This window comes from Chiloscyllium punctatum, chromosome 23, assembly GCF_047496795.1.
Source record: "Chiloscyllium punctatum isolate Juve2018m chromosome 23, sChiPun1.3, whole genome shotgun sequence".
NCBI lineage: Eukaryota > Metazoa > Chordata > Chondrichthyes > Orectolobiformes > Hemiscylliidae > Chiloscyllium > Chiloscyllium punctatum.
In genome coordinates this window covers 60,505,136-60,531,759 of record NC_092761.1, presented here as the reverse complement: position 1 = coordinate 60,531,759, position 26,624 = coordinate 60,505,136, and the positions used below count along the sequence as shown (strand labels likewise).

At 43.5% G+C, this 26,624-nt stretch overlaps 1 protein-coding gene across 2 annotated transcripts in view; it reads left to right on the top strand.

The window, feature by feature from the left end:
• Positions 1-3,603: 3,603 nt before the first annotated feature.
• Positions 3,604-26,624, top strand: part of fez1 (fasciculation and elongation protein zeta 1 (zygin I)) — a 100,805-nt gene continuing 77,784 nt past the window's right edge. The window contains exon 1 of one of the 2 annotated variants that reach the window (XM_072593071.1): positions 3,604-4,141. In XM_072593071.1, coding sequence (XP_072449172.1) covers positions 3,807-4,141 — 335 coding nt within the window. In that variant the 5' untranslated portion in view covers positions 3,604-3,806. The remainder of the gene's footprint in view (positions 4,142-26,624) is intronic. The other variant, XM_072593070.1, reaches the window with a different exon arrangement.

Sequence of the window (26,624 nt, the reverse complement as noted above, 5' to 3'; positions counted from 1 at the left end):
GTATTAATGTGCTGCACATAGGCTATATCCGAGAAAGTACAATGCACCGAATGTCATGCTTTATATGAATTTTATACCATTGCATATGTTTATGTTACATATGACTTCATCATGGAGTCTGCATCTCTCACATAAATTAGCAATAACTTTTGATTTATAAAGCACCAATATTGTAATAAAATTTAGAAGTAATATTTGTGATGCATCTCAAATGTTTGATAATCAATCTGTGAGTCTGTTTGGCATTTCTCTGCTGTTCCTTAAAAGGGAAAATAGTGTATTTGAAAACATGCTAAAAATATTAATCTCCGGTTCAGTACCTTGGTATGATTATTAGACAGACTTTGATACTGAGCCACATAGGGATAATAGGACAGGTGACCTAAACCTTGCTTATTTCATCACTCACTGTATCATTGTGTATAGTTCTGTCACTGTATTACTAAAACCTGTCCATGCTTAACACTTTGACCAGAATGTTGAACGTTTCTGTAATACACATTTATTATATCAAATCAGCTTTATTTCAGAGATAGCAGTCTTACCTCTAACCCTGGAAGATTGTAAGTTTAAATCCCACTCTAGGACGTCAGCTTACATTGACGATTGCCACTTCATCACAGTTCTGAGGGAGAATTATAAGGTCAGAGGTGGGAATTTGACTCTTGATTACAAAATGTTCAGTACCATTCACAACTCCTTAAATGCCGAGGTAGTCTGTGTCCATACCCAGGAGGATCTGGATAATGTCTGAATTGGAGTTAAGACAACATGAGTACTAAGAAAAGACCATTTTCAATAAATGAAAATCTGACCATTTTCTTTGACATTCATGCACATTACAATCACTGAATCCCCCATGATCAACATCCTGGGGGTTGCTGTTGAACTTAAAATGAACAGCACTAGCCATACAAATAGTGTGGCTACAAGAGGAGGTCAGAGGCTGGAAATTCCAAATCCACCAGCAGCTAGCAAAACAAATGCAGAAAATACAAGGGAATACCACCACCTACTAGTGTCCCTCCAAGCCACTTGTTGATTTGATTTGAATTTTTTTTTTTAAAATTCAGTGATAAGCACCTCACCTCCTGATTCCCTGTTCTGTATCTACAAAGCACAAGGCAAGAATGTCATGAAATATTCTCCACCTGCCTGAATGGGTTTAGCTCCAACAACATCCAAGAAGCTCATTGGCAACCAGGACAAAACAGCCCTCCTGATGGGTATCCCATCCACCATCATCAATATTCACTTCCTCCACCATAATGCGCAGAGACAGCTGAATGCACCATCTACACAGTGCACTTCAGTAACTCACCCAGACTCTTTTGATAGCACCTTCCAAACTCATGACATCTACCACCAAAGAGGACAAGATGCACAGGAAGACCACCATCTGCAGATTGCTCTCAAGGTCATCCACCACCCTGACTTGCAACTATATTGCTGTTCCTTCACTGAACTCCCTTCTTCACAGTAATGCACATCACATATATAGTGTATACCTACATTGCATGGACTGCAGAGGTTCAAGAAGGTGGCTCACCATTACTTTTCCAAGGACGATTAAGGATTGGCAATAAATACTGATCTGATCAGCAATGTTCACATCCCATGAAAGAATTAAAAACATCATGTTTTCTCTATATCACTGAGTTCTAGACTTCTTAAAATCAATAAGTGAGAAAATTAGTTGAGAATTGAGGGGGAATCTTTGGATTGTTTACTTAAACAACTTCAAATAAAACAAGCCAATGAAGCAGCAAGATAAAAACTGTTTAATCAAAATAAAATGGTGTACCAAACTCAGATCTTCAAAACAGCATGATTCCACATGTATATTTATTTTGTTTCTGTCTTCTTCTATCACCTGGGATGACATTTTTCAGGAACAGGAAAATATTTGGGATTCTGGTGTGCCCAGTACATTGACCAGATGAGCATACCTCCTGAAGGAACAATGTAATTAGAAAGTGCATTTCCTTGGGATATTCAGAGCATTAATAAAGTATAATTAACAGAAGAGATCCCATTAAAAATATCTAAAAGATGATGTAACAATGTCTTGGCGTGGGCTTCAAATTTGCAGTTTTGGAGACAATACTTTCAAATAGGAACAGAAACCAGTGTTTTGATTTAACCAGTCTCGTAGAAAAAAAATCTGTCAATGAGGAACTAAATTCAATCTTGGCATTCCAGATGACCCAAGGCAAACTGTCAATCCCACATTCTTTATAATCACAAAGAACACCTACTTCAACTTTTATAACATCACCCACCTTCATCCTGGCCTCAGCTCATCTGCTACAAAAAGCTCATCCATTCCTTTGTTACCTATTCACTTGGCTATTCCAATGCTCTCTTGGTTCGCCTCTTATATATCACACTCATAAAATTGAGCTTAACCAAAACCTTGCCCGTTTCCTAACTCTAACTATGTTCTGTTCTTCCATGCTCATTCTCCCACATTGGTTTTCTACCAACCTATTTTAAAACGCCTCACCCTCTCGCTATATCTATAACCTCCTCCAGCCCTACAACTTTGGAGGAATAGTGGCAAAGTGGTAATGCTACTGGAATTGTAATCTGACAGTTTCATTTCCTGGGGTCGTGGGTTCAAGTTCCACCAAAGCAATCTGGAAATTTACAATTCAGTGAATAAATCTGGAGTTTAAAGTTAATCTCATAACGGTAACTGGGGCAACTATCATTGAGTGTGGTACATCAAAATGTCTGGATCACTAATTTTCTTCGAGGAAGGAAATTTGCTGCCTTATTTGATCTGGCCTACAAGTGACTCCAGGCCCACAGACTGGGCTGGAGGAGGTTACAGAGATAGGGAAGAGGTAAAACCATTTAGAGTATTTATAGGAACTTTTAAAATTAGGGTGTAGCTGGATCTGAAACCCAATGAAGGTCAATACAGAGGTGATGGCTCAACATGACTTTGGGAGTGAGTTAGCAAATATGCATGAGAGTTTGGGATGAGCTGATTTCAACCATTATCCTTGGAATTTCTAGGGAAAAGAACATTCTTGTGGATTACACTCTTGCAGGGAGAAGGTACTGCAATCGTAATGTCTTTGGACCAATGCAAAGAGCTTTTGGCGACGTGGATTCAATCCCCACCAATGGCAGCTACTGAAATCGGATCAATGACAAAATCTTGAAATGAAAGCTGGTCTCATAACCACCATGCTATCATTGATCGATATAAAAACCTATCTGGTTCACCTGAGGGAAGAAAATACACCATCCTCAGCTGGTCTGGCCGAAATGTGACTCCAGATGCACTCAAATGTGGTTGACTCTTAACCTTCCTCTGAAATGTTGGCGTATACCATTCAAGGGCAAGCCACTCCAATTCAGGGGTAATTAAGGATGGAGAGTAAAATGCTACCCCCAGTGGTGACCATCCCCTCCCTGTGTCTGAGATTGAGAGGGAGGTTGAAGAGGGGGGAGCTGTGATGGGACGGTGTTGGTGGTACTATCCTGAAGCCCTTTCTTGTTACTTTAGCTTGGTCAGGGTCACAAAAGGTCATGAGGTCGATTGGCTGAGGTAGTGAAGGGCTGTGCCACTCAGCGTAGCTCCCCTTGGGAGGAAAGGCCAGAGTCATCGTGGAGGGAGTGATTCCAGAGAGAGAGAGAGGTTGGGAGACACAGAGAGATAGACAGAACCTGCTGTATCTCTCTCTCTCTCTCCAGTCTGAGCGGAGATGATCTCACCTTGTTGAGTGCGCAGTCTCTGGAGCTGGGAGAGCCTCTCTCTCTCGCCAGCTATAGATCTCTTGTTTTCAGGCGTGATGGCAGCTCCTCTCGTCACCCTGGACGAGGAATGGCAGGATTTTTATGAACTGAAGCCGGACCGAGCCGGCGAGCAGGCTCGGTACGAGGCAGAGGACAGTCTGAATGAGCTGGGCTCCCTCAGCTCCCTGGCACTGCCTCAGCCCCTGGAAGAAATGGGCGAACTGGACAATTTCAGCACCGACATCATCAGTTTCAAGTCCATGGAGGACCTGGTGAACGATTTCGACGAGAAACTCAACGTTTGCTTCCGAAATTACAACGAGAAGACGGAGAATTTGGCCCCGGTGAGAAAACAGGCGGCGGAGGAGGAAGAATTGATTCGAGACGACGAGTGAGTAGATTTAGTTTATAAATAATCTCACCGAGATTTATCATTCCAAAGATTGGGGCTTCAAAATGTCATCACAACTGCATTAATTATAATTGCTCGATCTCTGATGAAATTAACATTGATGCCACTTCTTTGCATACATCACCCCCCCCCCCCCGCAAAAAAAATGTATTTATTCCATGGAGTTAAATTAACTCAATGCTGTTTTGATGCATGTGGAAGGTTGATTTGGCAATTCCCCCCCATCGCCCCCAGCAACAAACATTGTGAGATTTCCCTTGTGTTATTTGTAACCCTATACTCCCACCGCTTTCACCTGCAGAATAGTGACATTCACAGACACACATAAGAAATACACTGTAATGTCCTGATTGTCCCAATCCCTTGTGCAGCACCCTCACTGATTTTGTTTTGAACAGAATGAGATTGGAGATGGTTTGGGATGAAAATGTTGAGCCATATATGCGGTGTATATATATATATAGAGAGAGAGAGAGAGAGAGAGAGCTGCTGTCAGTGTGTGGGAGAGAGATGTTTTACAGATAATCACTGCACCAGACTTCTAAAGGCAAACCCTAGACCCCCAAGGGTTATCCACATGTGATGGGATGCATCCCGCAATGGCCATAAGCTGATACCAGTATTCCCATTTCGAAGCACTGGTTACCCTGTGGTACATTTTTCCCCAATGTTCTTCCCCAAGAAGACTTTATCATTTCTGTGTTCTTCCCGTAAAGACAGAGGATAATAAAAAGCTGGGTGGGTTGGCCATGGGAAATGCAGGGTTACAAGGGAAGGGAGGGTGGGTGCGTCTGGGTGGGATGCCCTTCAGGGGCTTGGTGTGGACTCAATGGGCTGAATGGCCTGCTCCCACACTGTAGGGATTCTATGACAGCTGCTTTGAGAAGATATCTGGACTGGACAGTGGGCTAGCATGGCCTGCTCAAAGGTGCAATCTTGGCACACAGTGGTAGCACACACTGCTCTGCCTGGCGCTGCTCCGCATTCACTTACACTAGGAAATCTGCTGCAACATTTTGGAAGCAGACTGCAGCCTGTCCTTTTCCAAGTCCCCAGTTAGTGAGAAAATGGGTGAACTGTAGCAATGCCTCTGTGGGTAAGGGCTTTAATCAGTGCAGCATTGCCATTACCAGTTTGTGTCGCATTGGCTGCTTTAATGAGGGGGCCAGCAATTAACCTCAGTATCTGAGTCTTTGTTACCCTTAATGTTAACATCCTTGGTTATTATCCAGCAACCTGGAACATTTGTGTATGCAGTGTCCTGGTATCCATTAAATAACGAAACAGTTATGCCCTGCTATGCCACTTACAACCAAAGTGCATGCTGTTCGTTGTTGCCTGGGTTAACATGCTTATTATGGTCATTAACAAAGACTGCCACTGGGCCATAGAATTGTAACAGAGTATATACCTTAAGGAGAGAAATGATGGAAGGACAAATAAATGATTGGAGGAGCTAATTAGTTATTCATTGGTGATGAGGTCAGGTTTCAAATTATTCAGTGATGTTAAGGAACGATTATTTTAGGATATTGTGGAATGTGGTCTGGAACCTTCATCAGCTCCAATCAAGTTAATAATAGCAGAAACACCTTTACACAGGATCAATACCATTGTTATTTAGAAATTCCTGCCAGCGCAATAAGTGATTTGACCCTTCCTGAACTAACTGAGTATTCATATCTCCTGAAGCAAACGTTGAAGCCCCTTATTGAGCTGTGAACCAGCCGGGCAGCACTCTTACCTTTAAATCCGAAGGTAATTCATCTTGAATTCCACATAGTTTTGAGTCTATCTGCTTCCTCTTCTCCCTATTGAAGAAGTGCCACTGGGTCAGAGATGCTGTCCTTCAGAAGATGCTTGTAACAGGTTGCATCTTATCATAGAAGCCCTGCAGCACAGAAGGAGGTCTTTCAGTCCGACCAAAATCACACCAACCCACTGTTGAGCATCTCGATCAGACCCACCCCTCTACTGTATCCTATAACCCCACATTTACCCTGGCCAATCCACCTAACCTGCATATAGAGTCATTGAGATGTACAGCATAGAAACAGACCCTTCGGTCCAACCCGTCCATGCCGACCAGCTATCCCAACCATGGGAGGAAACCAGACCATCCATCAGAAACCCATGGGAAGAACATGCAAACTCTGGACAGACAGTCGCCCAAGAGTGGAATCGAACCTGGGTCCCTGACGCTGTGAGGCAGCAGTGCCACCCATCTGCCAGGAACTCTGTAAGGATTCTGTCACTGTTTAAAGAGACATAATTTATTCAATATCTTTGCTAATAATTCTCTCTGAATGCTAAAATTCTGTTGCAGTTGACTATCTAACAACTGAAAAGGTGATGTACAAAGTGCTTTAAGCTATCTCAGTTTGACAGATAATTGTGTCAATGGGGATAAATAATATTGTGAGCTGTTGATGGCCAACATGCAAAACCTTGACCAATATTTATTATTGTTCAGCCTTATACCGACACATCATGCTAATTTCAGTGGGGACAATTTTGACTTAACCCACTTGTCAAGACTCTGATGGCTTGGGTTCAATGCTGGTTTTACACCACACTCAATTCTGCTCTGTATTCGAGTCATTGTTTGATTAGTTTCAATCACAGAAGGTTTACAAAATCATGAGAGGTATAGATAAGGTGAATGGCAGGTGTCTTTTCCCTAGGGTGAGGGATTTCAAGTCTAAGGGGTGTATTTTTAAAGTGAGAAGAGAAAGATTTTAAAAAGACACGAGGGACAATTTTTTAACATAAGTGTTTGTGTGTGGAATGAACCTCCAGAGGAAGTGGTGGACATGGCCACAGTTACAACACTTAACAGACATTTAGATAAGTACATGAACAAGAAATGATTTCGAAGGGTGTGGGCCAATTGCAGGCAGCTGGGACTAGTTTAGTTTGTGATTATGGTCGGCATGGGCTGGTTGGATTGAAGGATCTGTTTCCATGCTGTGTGACTCTATAAATTTATGTGTAAAAGCAATGCTGCACCCCATCCAGTGGGGTGGTATCTGACAAGACAAGGTGATAACTCTGATGGTCACTGGAGTGAGGTGGAGTTACCCTGATTAAGAAAGACCCTAGATTTGGTCAGCAATTGGTTCTGTGAGCAGATCTTGACCAGTGAGGCTGGGATCATTTAGTGATCCCTCAGCAAGGTGGTAGAATCAACTGAAGTGAAGCAGAGGCCACATCTGCCTGCTCATTAACGATCCCATGAAAATATGTTTTTAAAGAAAAAACACATCAGATGAGGTCTCTCTAGTGTTCTGGCAAATAATTAGCCCTGATCTAACAATTTTAAAAAATCAGGAAACTAACACTTCATTCTTTCAAGGGATGTGGGTGTCACTGGTAAGTTCAGTATTTGTTCCCCGTTCCCTAATTGCCCTTAAACTGAGTGGCTTCCTCGGGTAGTTAAGAGTTAATTACGGATCTGGAGTCACATGTGGGACAGTCTGGGTAGGGGTGGCAATTTTTCTTCTCTCATTAAGGGCATTAATGAATTTGATAAATTTTACAACAAACGATCATAGTTTCATGGTCACCTTTACTGACAGTTAGCTTACAATGCCGGATTTATTGATCAAACTTAAATTCCACCAACTACCATAATAAGGTTTGGTCTCATTTATTGGGGTATTAGCTTAGGCCTCTGATTTTCTACAGAATCAATATTATCACCATATCACACACTCAACTTTGAAAAATACTTTCAATGTGCTCCACTGATTATAAAGCATTAACCACAACCAATGTCAAGACTTTCCTCCTTATTCTTGCTCTGAGAAACAGAAGAATCTCTCCATAGATGTTGCCTCTGTCTGTTATTTGCAATAAAACAGATTGGAGATCGTTTCAAAGTGATTTCATATCTTAGTATTTGCATGCCATTGACTAAAGAACTGAGCTTTATCCCTTAAGAACTGTGATGCTATTTCAATGCTCCGTGTCCATGTCTCATCTGTGCCTTACCTCCTGTGTAACATATTACTGCATTATTTTGATTGTCACTACTTGAATATCATGATTTATTTAATGACATTCAGTGGGAGTGAAGGTTGGTCAATGGCATTACCATGACAATGGCATTGCCTTCTCATCCCCCTTTGTGTTGCTGGCTCCACTCTGAGTGTACAGAATCATTCAATTTACTTATTAAACAATAGAATGATTGGGGGCAGGAATTTTGATGGACAATGTAGCACAGTCCACACCACTTTCACCTTGAACCCCATTAGAGCAAACAGCAAAAGGTTGACTCAGATTATTCTTCCTTGAGAGGAGTGTTTGCCCAGTCACCTGTGTCTGTAGTTCCAGCATATTTTACACATTCTGCAGCCACAAAAACAACATGTATTTATGAAGCATCTGTGACATAGTAAAGTGTTAGCTTTATCAGAGAAAATTTCGCAGCTAGTTACACAAGTGAATATGAGAAGAGGTAACAGAAGCTTGGTCAAAGAGATGGTTTTTAAAGAATCTCTTGAAAAGGACAGAAGGGTTGAGGTACTTAGCGAGGAAATTTCATCCAAGCAGCTGAAGGCACAGACGGCAGCAGTGAGTTGAAGAAAATCAGTGATGTTTTAATCTATACAATTTGCAGATAATGATTTAAATACTAAGACCATGGGAAGGAATAATGGAAGGCCCCAAATCCATTGATTATTATAATATACATTTAAAGGATGTACTCCACGTTATTATTGGGAATTATCAATTACTGGGTAAATTGGTGTATGAAAAAAGTGGTAAGATGTCAACAGATACATCCTTTACACTGGTGCCATTGTGTGGGACAACAAACTTGGCACAGTTAACTCAGAGGTTTTACACAATTAGCAGTTTAGTCCTGGTCAATATTTATCCCTCAACCTATATCAAAACAAAATGGCTTATTTTTTACACATTGTGAGACCTCACTGAGTGCAAATTAGTTGCATTATCACTTTGCATGTCAATGATGACTGTATTTCAGAAGCACTTTATCGGTTCTGAAGTGCATTGTGGTGTGCTGTGAGGTTCTGTTGGTGTTAACTCTTCCTTCTGCATGGATTACAATCTTGTACCAGTGACCGCTATTCAAGTCAGCTCATTTCAACCAATTATGTGACTGTGATGGGCATCAGAGTAAAGTCCAAGACCTGGGTTCAAATCCCACCTGTTCCAGAGCTATGTAATAACACCTCTAATGAGAAAATGTAGAATGTGAAAGGAGCTATACAAATGTAAGGTTTTCTTTCTTTGAGAATTTCTGCTTCTCATGAAAGCAAAACATGAATGAATTGTGTTTTTGTGTTCGCAATTCTTTATCCCCCATCACCTAACATCAACACAGGGGAAATTGGCAAACAGCAGTTGGCATCTTAGCCATTGTTCCCTCCTCTATCCCAAGGAGACTGAATAGTTTGTAATGCTGTCTCTGCGATAAGCTACCTTTGCAAAATACTGTGGATGCTAGAACTCTGAAATAAAAACAGAAAGACAGCAGTTTTGGGGACAGAAACAGAGTTAATGTTTCTGGTCAATGATTTTTGATCTCCAACTGATGGTCTGTTTCCTTTTTACATCCAATGGATTCTGGAGGAGGGGGATTTTGACTGTCCCTCTCACTTGAAATTGGGCAAACTGGACAGTGAAGTTGCCTCCATCTTTTCCCTGGGATCATCCCTACTCTTCATTGCCTGTGATGTGTAAATGTGATGGGAGCCTATGGTTCTTGCCTTTTTTGTTCCACTTACCACAGCTTCTTTCAGCTGCCACAAACCAAGTTTATGAACAGGGGATTCAGGCAGTGTTGGTAATTACCCTGAGATACCCCTTGAAAGTGTAGACCGAGGTGACAGTCTTGTCTTCCCTAGTATCTGCTTAATGGACCAAACCCAATGGAAGCCTTAATCACTGCACCAAGCCTGAACTGTGGGTGATTTCTGTTGCATTACATCATTTTTAAACAGGTTATTGCTCATAGAATATGGATATCACTGGCAAGGTCATGGTTTAATATTAATGAACCAGATGAGTTTTTACGATTATCAATGGTAGTTTCATTGTCACCGTTATTGGGACAAACTTTCAATTGCAGATTTTATTAATTGAATGTTAAACTGCAGAGTTTGCTGTGCATTGATTCATAGTAGTAGGGTCACAGAGATGTGCAGCACGGAAACAGACCCTTCGGTGCAACTTGTCCAGGCTGACCAGATATCCTAAATTAATCTAGTCCCATTTGTCAGCATTTGGCCCATATCCCTCTAAACTCTTCCTATTCATGTACCCATCCTAGTGTCTTTTAAATATTATAATTGTATCAGTCTCCACCACCTCCTCTGGCAGCTCATTCCATGCTCTCACAACCCACTGTGTGAAAAGAATTCTCTCCGGCCCTTTTAAATCTTTCCCCTCTCACTTTAAACCTAACCCCTCTAGTTTTGGACTCCCCTATGGTGGGGAAAAGAGCTTGGCTATTCACCCTATCCATGCCCCTCATGAATTTATAATCCTCTATAAACCTCAGCCTCTGACACTCCAGGGAAAACAGCCTCAGCCTATTCGGCCTCCACCCCATTGCTTAAACACTTCAACCCTGGCAACATCCTTGTAAATCTTTTCTGAACTCTTTCAAGTTTCACGACACCTTTCCAATAGCTTGGAGACCAAAATATTTATCTGTGTCTTAGGATTGCTAATTAAGGGACAATACCATCTTGTCGCACCTAATGGCGTTATGGCAGTGTCCACTCAATCACATGCTCAACATCACTCCCCACTTTCATTGAAGTTGCTGAGACTGATATATCAATGGACATATTTCCACTATTTTCCGTTGTCGCCCGAAGGCATAATTCTTCCATTGTCTTCCTCGGGATCACCAATCATCCTGTAGGAGGAAGCCTGACTGATTTGGAAAGGAGAAAGCGAGGACTGCAGATGCTGGAGATCAGAGCTGAAAATGTGTTGCTGGAAAAGCGCAGCAGGTCAGACAGCATCCAAGGAGCAGGAAAATTGACGTTTCGGGCATGAGCCCTTCTTCAGGGCTCATGCCCGAAATGTCGATTCCCCTGCTCCTTGGATGCTGCCTGACCTGCTGCGCTTTTCCAGCAACACAATTTCAGCTCTGATTTGGAAAGGAGCCAGCTCAAATAGATAGCATATCTCTCATAGAAAGTGAAGGTGTTCTTTGCACAGTTTCTATCCAGTGTCTAAGTCCCGAGGAGTATATTAAAGACACAACTTCACTGAAGCCAATTTTTAAAAGCCAGTAATGATCTCAGGACATCCCAAAGTGAACCAGCCAATGAAGTATTTTGGAAGTGTCATCACTGGTCTATGAATACATGATTTGTGCTCAGCAAGGTCTAAAACAGGGCACAATGAGATTGATCATTACCCATTTATTGCTAGGAATTATTTAATTTCCAATCAAACACTATAACTTTGGCAGACTCTCTTGATACATTCTGGTTGTCTTCAACTAAAGTCAATTAAAACAACACATAATTTTCCTAACTGAAATGTGATAGCACTTTACTTCTGTTGGCTTAATACAGATCAGGGATCCAATGTGAAACTTCTCCTGGTCAGTATAATTCAGGTGTGTCAGAATAAGTCAGTATAGGTCAAGCTTGCAAATGCGCTTAAACACTGTGTACTGTGGAAATAGAAACTTCCTTCACAGCCCCTTAGATGTTGTATAAAGGGTTTGATCTGACCGTACGATATGGTCAAGTGACCCAGTACGCATTACCACAGAAAGTAATGCAATGTCACATGATGTTCCTTACTCTAGTGGCAAGATAAGGACATACAGCACAGAAACAGACCCTTCGGTCCCACTCGTCCATGCCAACCAGATATCCTAAACAAGTTTGGTCCCACGCCAGCATTTAGCCGATATTCCACTAAACCCTTCCTATTCATGTACTCATCCAGATGCCTTTTAAATGTTGTAATTGTACCAGCCTCCACCACTTCATCTGGCAGCTCATTCCACACACGCACACCCTCTGCATAAAAAAAATTGCCCCCTTAGGTCCCTTTTAAATCTTTCTCCTCTCACCTTAAACCTGTGCCCTCTAGTTTTGGATTCCTGTACAGTGGAGAAAATTTACCCTATTTACCCTATCCATGCCCCTCATAATTTTATAAACCTTTATAAGGTCAGCCCTCAACTTCTGATGCTCCAAAGAAAATAACCCCAGCCTATTCAGCCTCTTCCTGTAGCTCAAATTCTCTAACCCTGGCAACACCTTTGTAAGTCTTTTCAGAATCCTTTCAAGTTTCACAACATCTTCCCTGTAGCAGGGATTTGAATGCAGTATTTCAAAAGTTGCCTAACTAATGTCCTGTACGGCTGCAACATAACATTCCAAACATATACTCAATGCACTGACCAATAAAGGCAAGCATGCTAAACATTTTCTTACTACCCTGTCTACCTTTGACTCCACCTTCAAGGAACTAAGAACCAACACCCCACGGTGTCTTTGTTCGGCAGCACTCCCCAGGGACTCACCATTAAGTGTATACGTCCTGCCCTGGTTTGCCTTATCAAAGTGCAGGACCTCATAATTGTTTAAATTAAACTCCACCTATCGGATCTCGGTCCATCAGCTCATCGTACTCTGAAATTCATTTAAGAAAGTGTTGGATAGAGCTCTCAAGGATTGTGGAATCAAGGGTTATGGAGATAAGGCAGGAACAGGATACTGATTAAGGATGATCAGCCATGATCATATTGAATGGTGGTGCAGGCTCGAAGGGCAGAATGGCCTACTCCTGCACCTATTGTCTATTGAAATGACCTTCCTCACTGTCTACTATTTTGGTGTCATCTTCAAACTTAATAACCATTTGCCCTATACTCACATTCAAATCATTTACATAAACACAGTGGACCCAGCACCAATTGATGTGGCACTCCTCTGGTCACAGACCTCTAGTTTGTAAAACAACCCTCCACCATCACCTTCTGTCTCCTACATTCATGCCAATTTTGTATCCAAATGGCTAGCTCTCCCTGGATAGAGCAGGTAAGCATACTTTACTTTGGTAAAGAATCACATGGAGACCAATTTATACCCATTCACATGGCAGGAGCATGTTAATGCCTGACTAGAAGTATCCCGATGACATCAGGCCATGTTTCCAATGCTAGAGAACTGCCTCATCCTTCACCTGCAGAGTTAGAAATCACTTCCACATCATACTCACCTGCAGAGCCATATTCACAGCTTGTGTTTCCTTTCCCTTCCCTTTCACCCATCTTGTTCCAAAGCTCTGTCTCCTCCTTGCCAAGGCTTAAGGTGACCTCATGAGGCTCTCAGCACTTTTGCCTTCCCACAGTGACTGTCTTCGTTAATTGGCTTAATCCCTTTAACCTTCCACCATTGTCCACTCCTACCACTTAGTGGTAAGTTTGAGAAGGAAGTAGGCAGTGAAAATCCATGTTATCAATGAGCAAGCAGGGAGGCTCGTTGAAAGATACTTCAGTTGGAATAAAGTATCTTCATTCTCTGCTTTCAACAATGGTCTTGGGGAAGAATGAGGTGGGAATGGCTGCTCAGGGTTCACACTGCTACCTCATAGCACCAGGGAGCCAGGTTCAATTCCAGCCTCTGACAGCTGTCTGTGTGGAGTTTGCACATTCTCCCTGTGTCTGTGTGGGTTTCTTCCTGGTGTTCCAGTTTCCTCCAACAGTCCAAAGATATGCAGGTTTGGTGGACTGGCCATGCCAAATTGCCCATGGTGTCCAGGGATTTGCAGGCTAGGTGGATTAGCCATGGGAAATGCAATGTTTCAGGGTGGCTTTGGGTGGGATGCTCTTTGGAGCGTCAATGTGGACTCACTGGGCTGAATGGCCTGCTTCCACACTGTAGTGATTCTATGATAACAGCGAAGGTAATAATGACTTTCTGCAATTGCCCAATGTGGAAAATTGGATCTGCCACCTCTCCCCTTTTCCAAAGATATGGGAGATATACAACGAGCAGCTGTATCGCACCAATACTCAAAATCTAATTTACACCCCCTCCCCCCACTTTCCTACTCTGATCCGAATCTGTAACCAAGTCCAAGTGAATGACTTAAGAATTACAGTAGTCCCACTTGATTGAGACTGTTGTAGCTCATCAATCACTTCCACGTTGTAAATTATAAACGGCTGGTTCAGTGAAGCCCAGTTTTAGAGCAGAGACATGTCTCATCAATTTCATTTGATAACTCAGATACCTCTGAGTGCATACAGAATGTTTTCTCTCTTGCTTCAACACAGTCCTTGAGCCATAGATTTTAAATGGGTTAAGGTTATATTTGCAATGCCCTAGCTTACAATAGCTGCAGTTACAAGGATATTAATGAGCTTGACAAGCACACTGAAACAAGTACCTCTGCCATCTCATGAGCAGATTGAGGTAAATCTAGCTGGATAGCCATTCCTCCATCTACTGTGTTCAATTAGAACAAAATCTCATCCTCCCTTCTCTATGTCAAATCATCATAAGTTATCCATTGATTTTATTTGTTATTGTACCTCTCCATGTTAATGTCGAAATCTCTGTTGATAGGGAAGTGCCGTGACAATTGTTTTTTTAATGAATCTAATGGATGTAAGGTTTTAATATTGCATTGTTCAAACATTAGTGACAAACACTTAATGCATGAAATTCCTTTGTTTGTTTTAATGGACTGGTTAAATGAGTAAGCATAGCCATTAAAGTAGTAAACAGAGGAACTGCATATCAGTGCAATAATTGCTAACCTTCCTAAAACCTCATTTAAAAACTTTAAGTATCTAATGATGCGCTGTTTCCACAGTCTCCTGACAACTGTTCCAAATTGTCATTCAAGTATTGGAAACCCATTCAATGTAAATGTGCCTAGTATTCTCTACATGATCTGATCAAAGTGTTTAAAATGTTAAAAGGATTTGATTGAGTAGCTGGGTAGATAGATTTTATGAAAAGTCATCATTTATTTGAGATGATGATGCAAATAAAACAAGTAATCATAATTTATGAAATAATTTAATTAAATATAAATTCTTAAATATTAAAACTGCCCAATGGTTTATGTTTACAAACAATGACCACACATGGCAAAATATAGGTCTCTCTCCTTGAGCAGCACGGTGGCTCAGTGGTTAGCACTGCTGCCTCACAGTGCCAGGGACCTGGGTTTGATGCCCACCTCGGGCACATTCTCCCTATATCTGTGTGGGTTTCCTCCTGCTGCTCCGGTTTCCTCCGACAATCCAAGGATATGCAGGTCAGGTGAATTCTCCATGTTAAATTGCCCTCAGCGTTAGGTGCATTAGTCAGGGGCAAATATAAGGTAGGGGAGTGGGTCTGGGTGGGTTGCTCTTCAGAGGGTCGGTGTGGGCTTGTTGGGCCAAAGGGCCTGTTTCCACACTGTAGGGAATCTATTCTAATCAATTTACAGAATAGAAACAAAAGCCACTCTGCACTTAGCAATAACATCCACAGATTCCATGTTGTGAGATTGAATTATTTCAATTATTAATCTATTCTAGGCTATTTATAAACTTTGTGAAAGAAAGAGTTGGTGCTGTGGTACTTCATGGGCCGGAGACAATGCTGTCTGGACCAACATTTATTGTCCATTTCTAATTGCTCCTATATGGGTGATTAGGCCATTTAAGGGGGTGGTTAACAGTTGACCACACTGCTGTGGGTCTAGACTCCCATGAAGGCCAGGACAGGTAAGACCAACTAATTTCTTCCCATAAAGAACATCAGTGAACCAAACGGGCTTTTACAAATTTGGTGAGATGGTTAATATTGGACTAGCCTGACTTTAATTGAATTAAAATTTCACCATGTGATGGCATTCAAACCAATGTCCCCAGAGCATTAAGCTGTCTCTAGATTACTCATCCAGTGACGTTATCACTGTGTCATTGCCTCCCCATGTAAAAACAGAGAAACTATTTCCTCGATGGGAAATTCAAGGTCAGTTTTAAATTAGAGCCACAATATTTTGAAGCTACAGTTTTTCACTTTTTGGTTCAAAGGATAGTGGATATTGGAAATTCTTGTCACTACAAAAGGCTGTGGATGTTGGGTTAATTGGAGTTTTAAAACAGATTTATGGGGTTGCTTTTAGGAATAAAATGAGGGATCGGGAGCAAAGATAAACAGAGTTGAAAGATCCTTCATAGTCTGATGAAATTGTGGAGGTAGGTAAAGAGGGTCTGAATGATTTACTTCTGGTCTACAGCGATTGGAACCAGACCTTGTTGGTTATGAGGTCCTTGATTGGAGTTGATAACCTGGGCCAATCAGGAAAGCCTTGGCTGACCAATATAATCAGGAGATTTAGAGTCTCTTCAGTTTAGAAGAAAAAAAGAAATAAAAATAACCAGATGGTTGGGATTTGAGGTTTGTCCTTATTTCCCTGAAAACAGGTTGTACCATGGGATGTAGGGTCTTGCTTTGCCACCCCTTTCCCCTGTAAATTGCTGTTTCTTGTATACGGCTGTTCATGTTAACTGTTTGTTTGTAATTTGTACTGTTTAATAACATTTTAAAAACATTTATAACCAGGAAGTTGACTTGTGTACAGATACCCCTGGGTCTCTCTGCTCCTGCCTATCCTTTAGAACAGTACCCATTGTTTTATACAGCCTCTCAGTATTCTTGGTATCTAAGTGCACCACCTCACACTTCTCTGCATTGAACTCCATCTGTGACCTTTCTGCACACTCCACCAATGTTTCGATGTCCCTTTGGAATTTCACATTGTCCTCTTTAAAGTTTACAATTTTTCCAAGTTTCCAGTCATCTGTCAAAACATATATATATATATATATATATATATATACAAGGAGGTCCCTTGCCAACAAATCATCCCTCTAGTCTTATTCAGCATGAATGCTGGTTTTTCCCTTAAACTGGTATTCACGTGAATTGTCCTGATGAGCCCAACTTGAAGAGATTTGACAGAATCTGTCTCTCTTTTCAGCAACACTCAAGTTGAGTGCTTCCAGACAGCTAATTAATGAGAATGGTAAATACATAATTTGTCAGTTGTTTAGTTGATGAACTGAACATTAACAACAGTGAAATGGAAAATATATAACCAGGAAGTCGGGCCTGGCTGTCCCTGGAACAGGAGTACACGGTGTCCACCAATACTCTCGATGTCTTTAAGGAGAGGTAGACACCGCGGGGTGTGGAGTGCTTTATTTCTCCCTCCAATTCTGTTTTGATTTAATCCCTCCCTTTCTTCTTTCACATAGGCATTGCCCCCATGGGACTCTGCTTAGAATATAGAATCTCCACAGTGTGGAAACAGGCCCTTCGTCCCAACAAGTCCACACCGACCCTCCGAAGAGTAACCCACCCAGACCCATTCCCCTACCCTGTATTTAGCCCGGACTAGTGCACCTAACCTGCACATCTCTGAACACTACTGGCAGTTTAGCACGTCCAATTCACCTAAACTGAGCATCTTTGGATTGTGGGAGGAAACCGGAGCACCAGGAGGAAACCCACACAGACACGGGGAGAATATGCAAACTCCACACAGACTGTCGCCCAAGGCTGGAATCGAACCCAGGTCCCTGGTGCTGTGAGGCAGCAGTGCTAACCACTGAGCCATTGTACCATTCCATTGATTTCTTAGCCGCTTGGCTGTTTTTCCAGGTGGTGGAATGTTAATAAAGTTATTTACACCTGGTGTTTTCACTGTGTAGAAAAAGATTAAAAAATAGACATAACAGGAGATTAGAATCTCCCCAGTTCATGGTCCAATCTCCCTATGCTCCTGTTTTTGTCCAAGACTTGACTCTTTTACACTAAAACCTCTTTGGTGCCGTTTCTAGCAAAGGCTGTCTCCGAGTAATCCTGGTTGATTTTGCCCCAACAAAGGTCAGCTAATTCCTAATACAAAAAGGTCAAAGTATCAGTTTAGCTCAGTTCCTCTTGTTTTGCCCATGCAGACAATTAAGGGAGCTAGCATGTTAGCCATATACCTTGATGCACTTCTGACTCAGACGCGTAATTCAGCTTGTAGATGGCTCAACCTTGGCTGCAGCTTCTAGTGCAGTAAAATTAGACCGGGGCGATTCCAATATCACAGAGACCTTACTTTTGCAACAGAAAAAACCGGGAGAAAATCTACTGCCCTTGCCTGTCCTGTCTTACATGTACATCTCCGCCCACAGCAAAGTAGTCAACTCTTAACCATCCTCTGGGCTAGCCCCCCCATACAGGGGCAATTAATAATGGGCAATCCCAAACTTGTTCCCACTGTGACCCTATCTTGAGATTTAACTTGTCAGGATTCTCTAAATGAGAACTGTGGGAGTGTAGTACGAGAAGTTGTGAGAGAGGGGCCAGTCTGAGAGGGAACACAGCTGTTCTAACTCTGTCAGAGCTCCGTGCTGTTTCATAGCTCAGGGCCCCAAAGTTTCACCTTGTCAGACTGGACCCCCCACTTTGAGAGGCATGATCTGTACCACCTTGAAGCCTGATATATTTTTCATTCTTTCATGGGATATGGCGTTGCTGATAGGTCAGCATTTATTACCCATACTTAATTGCCCAGGGTGCAGTTAAGTATCAGCCACATTGCTGTGAGTCTGGAATCGCTTGTCAGCCAGATCAGGTAAGGACAGCAGATTTCCTCTCTAAAGTGATGGGTTTTTCCAACAATCAATAAAAGATTCATGATCACCATTAGGCCCTTAATTCCAGATTTTCACATTCCGCTGTGCCTTGGGAGGATTCAATCCCAGGTTCCCAGACATTAGCTGGGTCCCTGGATTAACAGTCCACTGATAATATCATTAGGCTGTCACCTCCCCATTTGTTGACCTTTTTCCAATTCTGATGATAATTCATTTACCTGAACTGATTGGATCATTTCAACTCCAAACAGATGGAAATCGTTTGAGTGGGAGGTTAAGTTGTTAAAATTCAGAAACATGAATCCACACTGTAACATGCAGATGGTTTCTAGGGGAGGCCAGGGAACGAGAAACCAATCCACTCTGGGGAATCTCTGATTTTTTTGAAGGAATCCACATTTGATTAAGGATTTTATTTCTAACCCCAAGTGATTGGGTTTTTTGGACATGAGGAAATATGGCAATGAGAGAGAGGAGAGAATGCTCTGCCCCGGTACGCAAATTTATTTACAACATTGCATTTGTACCAGGAGGTGCAGGAGTGTTTGCCCTAATCCAACAGGCTAACATCAATTTCGCCCCCGTCCCATAATGTCATTCACTGTAGCCCAGCTCAACAACACACTTGTAATCACAGGCCACCCTGAAACTTGACTCAAATAATCCTCAACATGCTCCATGATCACTGATTGTCCCCACCCTGAGCTCACAGAGACTGCCCCCCCCCACTGTAATCACTGACACTCCCCCCCCGCCCACTGTAATCACTGACACTCCCCCCACTGTAATCACTGACACTCCCCCCACTGTAATCACTGACACTGCCCCCCCCACTGTAATCACTGACACTCCCCCCACTGTAATCACTGACACTGCCCCCCCCACTGTAATCACTGACACTGCCCCCCCCACTGTAATCACTGACACTCCCCCCACTGTAATCACTGACACTCCCCCCCCACTGTAATCACTGACACTCCCCCCACTGTAATCACTGACACTGCCCCCCCACTGTAATCACTGACACTCCCCCCACTGTAATCACTGACACTCCCCCCACTGTAATCACTGACACTGCCCCCCCCACTGTAATCACTGACACTCCCCCCACTGTAATCACTGACACTCCCCCCACTGTAATCACTGACACTGCCCCCCCCACTGTAATCACTGACACTCCCCCCACTGTAATCACTGACACTCCCCCCACTGTAATCACTGACACTGCCCCCACTGTAATCACTGACACTCCCCCCACTGTAATCACTGACACTGCCCCGCCCACAGTAATCACTGACACTCCCCCCACTGTAATCACTGACACTGCCCCCCCACTGTAATCACTGACACTCCCCCCACTGTAATCACTGACACTCCCCCCCCACTGTAATCACTGACACTCCCCCCACTGTAATCACTGACACTCCCCCCACTGTAATCACTGACACTGCCCCCCCCACTGTAATCACTGACACTCCCCCCACTGTAATCACTGACACTCCCCCCACTGTAATCACTGACACTGCCCCCACTGTAATCACTGACACTCCCCCCACTGTAATCACTGACACTGCCCCGCCCACAGTAATCACTGACACTCCCCCCACTGTAATCACTGACACTGCCCCCCCACTGTAATCACTGACACTCCCCCCACTGTAATCACTGACACTCCCCCCACTGTAATCACTGACACTGCCCCGCCCACAGTAATCACTGACACTCCCCCCACTGTAATCACTGACACTGCCCCCCCACTGTAATCACTGACACTGCCCCCCCACTGTAATCACTGACACTCCCCCCACTGTAATCACTGACACTCCCCCCCCACTGTAATCACTGACACTCCCCCCACTGTAATCACTGACACTGCCCCCACTGTAATCACTGACACTCCCCCCACTGTAATCACTGACACTGCCCCGCCCACAGTAATCACTGACACTCCCCCCACTGTAATCACTGACACTGCCCCCCCACTGTAATCACTGACACTCCCCCCACTGTAATCACTGACACTGCCCCCCCACTGTAATCACTGACACTCCCCCCACTGTAATCACTGACACTGCCCCCCCCACTGTAATCACTGACACTCCCCCCACTGTAATCACTGACACTCCCCCCACTGTAATCACTGACACTCCCCCCACTGTAATCAATGACAGTCCCCCCACTGTAATCACTGACACCCAGAGTGTAATCACTGATACTCCCCCCACTATAATCACTGACACTGCCCCCGCCCCTCAGTAATCACTGACACTGCCCCCTGCCCCACTATAAACACTGACACTGCCCCCCCCAGCCCCACTGTAATCACTGACACTCTTTCCCCCCTCCACCCCCCACTGTAATTACGGACACTGCCCCGCCCACTGTAATCACTGACACTGCCCCCCCCCGCCCCACTGTAATCAATGACACTCTTCCCCCCCCACCCACTGTAATCACGGACACTGCCCCGTCCACTGTAATCACTGACACTTCCCCCCCTACTGTAATCGCTACCACTGATACCCCCCACTGTAATCACAGACACCTCCCCCCCCACTGTAATCACTGACACTGCCCCTGCAGTAATCACTGACACTGCCCCCACTGTAATCACTGACACTGCCCCCGCCCCACTATAATCACTGACACTGCCCCCCCGCCCCACTGTAATCACTGACACTCTCCCCCCCCCCAACTGTAATTACTGACACTGACACCACTCACTGTAATCATGGACACTGCCCCGCCCACAGTAATCAATGACACTTCCCCCACTGTAATCACTGACACTCCCCCCCACTGTAATCACTGACACTCCCCCCCACTGTAATTACTGACACTGGCCTCCCCACTGTAATTACTCCAGCTCAGCACTGTCCCCATGAATTGTCCTACCTGTCTATCTTCTTTTCCACCTATCCACTCCACTGTCTCCCCGCCCCCGACCTATCATCTTCATCCCCTCCCCCACTCACCTATTGTACTCTATGCTACTTTCTCCCCACCCCCACCCTCCTCTAGCTTATCTCTCCACCCTTCAGGCTCTCTGCCTTTATTCCTGATGAAGGGCTTTTGTCCAGAACGTCAGTTTACTGCTCCTTGGATGCTGCCTGAACTGCTGTACTCTTCCAGCACCCCTCTAATCCAGAATCCCCCACTGTAATCACTGACACCCCCCCACTGTAATCACTGACACTCCACCCGACTCTAATCAATGACACTGATACCCCCCCACCGTAATCACTGACACCGCCCCCACTGTAATCACTGACACTCCTCCCCACTGTAATCACTGACACTGACACCCCCCCACTGTACTCACTGACACTGCCCACCCCCCCACTGTAATCACTGACACTCCCTCTCCCCCTCCACAGTAATCACTGGCACTCCCCCCACTGCAATCACTGACATTCCCCCCTCACTGTAATCGCTGACAACCCCCCCACTGTAATCTCTGACACTGCCCCCCCTTGCTGTAATCACTGACACACACCCCACTGTAATCACTGACACCTCCTCCACTGTAATCACTGAAACCCCCCCCCCCCCAACTGTAATCACTGACACTCCTCCCCCACCCCCAACGGTAATCACTGACACGACCCCCCCTGCACTGTATTAATGTGCTCTCTAGTTTTCGGATTGAGTTGATGTATCTACCATCTCCGTCAGATCCTAGTAATTAGACCTGACCAAATGTAGTTGTGCTTATTGTTCTGAAGCAATAACAATAATTTATTGAGCAAGGACAAGTGTGATGGGCTGAATGGCCTCTTTCAATGCTTTTTTTATGGCTTCTAAGAACAGTGCCTCTTCTGTAGATACTCAACAGTGGTGTATCCTCTACCAGTAATTACTAGATAGACTCAAAACAAAGCAAAGACAGAGGAGGGTTGTTGGAAAAGATTTATTCAAATGACCTTTACACATGGAGATGACAAATACCACAAGGTATTATGGGTGGTCACACATTTCTGTACTGTCCTTTGGTCCTCTGCAACCTTCCAGCACTCCAGTTCACCCTTAGCTGTCACAACCATTTTCTAACCCTGTCCAAACCCACCGACACTACTTCCAACCTCCCTCATAATTCCCTAAATACCATCCTTCCTGTGTTGCAACCTGTGCCAGTGGATTTCCATTGGATCAGCCATGCATATCCTCCAGGCCAGCTCCAGAGTGCGGATGTTGGAAAAGATCTGGGAAATCATATTTACCTATAGTAACTGTCTGTGTGAAGATTGCACATTCTCCCTGTGACTGCCTGAGTTTCTTCCTGGTGTTCCGGTTCCTCCCACAGTCCAAACATGTGCAAGTTAGGTGGATTGGCCGTGCTGAATTGCCCATACTATCCAGGGATGTGCAGGCTCGGTGAATTAGCCATAGGAAATGCAGGGTTTCAGGAATAGGGTAAGGGATTGGGTCTGAGTGCTCTTTAGAGAGTCGATACACACTCAATGAGTCGAATGGCCTGCTTCCACACAGTAGGGATTCTATGATTCCATTCCTCGCCCTGAAATCCTGCCAGAATAATGAATGGGAATTTTGCCTTGGTTTATGTCTCTCTGTAGTTGCTGTCTGACCTTCTGAGCATTTCCAGTATTTTCTACCTTTATTTCCAAGAAATAACAAGTTGGTAGTCTTGGATTCAATTATAATGGAAAATGCAACGTGAATCTCCGTGACGGGCACAGAGGAATGATTAAGAGGCTGACACACACATACTACTTACCATGTCCTGCTGAACTCAGATACGATATCACAGTTCTCCCAAGGGATCTAAGAGCTCCAACTAGACACCCTAGGGACTAAATCAGGATACTTACTGTATGAACCTCTGCGCAGCAATCAGAGATGTACTACAGTGCTTTCCAGCATGATAATTAATTCAGAAATCAGGTCAGTGAGCTGGAAGGTGACACCAACACTCACAGATGATTTATTTCATAATTGACAAATAAAGGTTGTGACTCGATGATTTAAAATAAACTGAAATTAGACTTTAGATATTTGACGAATCAAGGGGGAGAAGCCACTGTTAAGATTGATGTGACGGATTGACAGGATTTTCTGATGGAGGTTTGCTCTCAACAATGAATTCAGAGTTGTACCAACTAGACCTGAAATGAGTCAATCATTGTGCCTCGCTAAGCAGACTAATGATTTGTTTTCAAAGGGACAGACTTATCATCTTTGCGGACAAGAACAGGAATCTGTCTTGATGAGGGAGGCATGCAGTGAAACATAATGACTTTTCATGCTGCTGAGTTGAAGATGCCTCCGGTCTGATTCAAGGTGTTGCTGCATCTGCAGCTGGTGTCCTAGCACCAAGGTCAGACTCTGAGATTATAATGAACAGGGACTTTGGCAAGCAGTTGAGGGAAAAAAAAATTCTCAATGGCAAGAGAAATATATTTTCTCCACTTCAATCATTGCTGAAGACAGAAATAGAAACAGATGGTTCATTGTTCCTGTAGCTCGTGTTCGATTTGCTCAGCATTTTCTAAGTATTAATTATGGATAGGATATTTGTTATATTGATAGTCAAGATGTTTTGAGTGAGAGGGATAAATTGGTTGCCTTCTTCTATGTTTTTGGTCCTTCACAAAGATTTACATTCTTTTTTAGCATGACACAGTGCATCTCTCCATTTAAAATGTAGAGTCGTAGAGTCATAAGGATGTAGAGCATGCAAACAGACCCTTCGGTCCAACTCATCCATATCGACCAGGTATCCTATCCTAAATTAATCTGGTTTCATTTGCCAGCACTTAGCCCATATCCCTCCCTATTCGTGTACAAATACAGATACCTTTTAAATGTTGCAATTGTACCAGCCTCCACCACATCCTCTGGCAGCTCATTCCATACACGCATCACCCTCTGCATGAAAATGTTGCCCCTTAGGTCCCTTGTAAAGCCTTCTTCTCTCACTTTAAACCTATGGTCTCTAGTTTTGGAGTCCTCTACCCTGGGGAGAAGAGCTTGGCTGTTCACTCTCTCCATGTCCCTCATAATTTTATAAACCTCTATAAGGTCACCCCTCAGCTATCAATGCTGTCTTTTGTTTAATTCACATTGGTTTCATGAGAATTGGCCAACTTATGTAGGTCAGTTTAAGACAGGGGTTTATTACTTTTTAAAAATTGTTTGTCTATACAAGTCCCATATACTAAATTAGCTGATGGGATGGTAAGAACAAAAGCCCATTTTTATATCCTCGTGACAGCGGTAACCGGGACGTATTTGTCATTTTAAAAAGTCGCAAAATGCCAGCTGTAGTCAGCAGAGACATTGTGAGTGTCAAGTTTCTTGAAAGCGGAGTCATAGATAGGCAGGATGGGGAAGAAGATATTTGGTATGGTTGCCTTTTATTGGTCAGTGCACTGAGTTTGGGTTGTCATGTTGCAGCTGTGCAGGACATTAGTTAGGTCACTTTTGGATTACTGCATTCAATTCTGCTCTCCATGCTGTAGGAAAGATGCTGTTAAACTTGAAAGGGTGCAGAAATGATTTACTAGGATGTTGCCGTGGTCGGAGGCTTTGAGGCTGAATAGGCTGGGGCTATTTTCCCTGGTGTGTCAGAGGTTGAGGGGTGACCATATAGAGGTTTATAAAATCATGAGGGTAATAGATAGCGTGAATGGCCAAGATCTTTTTCCCAGGGTTAGCATGTCCAAACCTAGAGGAGAGGAGAAAGGTAAGAGGAGAAAGGTAAGAGGAGAAAGATTTATAAGGGACCTAAGGGGCAACATTTTCATGCAGAGGTTGGTGCGTGAATGGAATGAGCTGCCAGAGGAAGTGGTAGAGAGTGGTACAATTACAACATTTAAAAGACATCTGCTTGGGTATATGAATAGGAAGGATTTAGAGAGATATGGGCCATGTGCTGGCAAATGGGACTAGAGTCATAGACTGGATTGATGGTCGACATGGATGAGTTGGACCGAAGGGTCCATTTCTCTGTTGTATATCTCTATAAGTCTACAACTCTGAAGAGGTACAATTTGGTGACTCGTAGCATAAAATATGGACCAAAAGTGTTGGCTGAGGAAAAGAAGACAGCTGATGCTGGAATGAAAGATTACAAAGTCCCTTCTACAGTTTTAGAATCTGTTAGATTTGGACTAGATAGAATGTTTGTAGAGGATGTCTCAACAGGCATGTGTATCACGACCACTGAATCTGTATGGAATACCCTTCAAGATCTGACTGAGAATTGACAGAAAGTCCCCAGCCATACATATACAGTTATCAAGACATTTGCAGGTCTGCTGTGGAATGGGTGAAAACTAGACCAGTGTGTTCGAAGGTTTCTGCAGCATCGTCCTAGTGGTCATTGTCAATGTCCAGTTTCTGCCAAATTATCCTCCATTTCTCTGGCTTCCTGTCACTGTATTAACATCATGGTGGAGCAGGGAGCAGATTTATAGCACTCTTGGATTCAGTGGGAAAAAGATACAACCAAGCTGTCAGGACTAATAAGCACTGTTTCTGATCTTTGGTGGTTGTTGTTAGAGCTGCACCCTGCAGCAGCAAGAAGAGCTCAGATGGCAGGGCTGAAGAAGATTGCCTCGCTTTCTGAAGGACCATTCTCCACGTTTTCCAATAAACCAGGCTGACAGATGATTACCCTAAAGTGACCACTTCAGCATTGCTGGCTGGGAAGTGAGCATTGACCTACATGACACAGAGTTGGTGGAATTTGATGAGCTGAAATTTAATGAAGAGAAGCACTTCTCTGCTCATGCCAGTCATCATATTAGACCCCGACAAATCTGCATAACACAT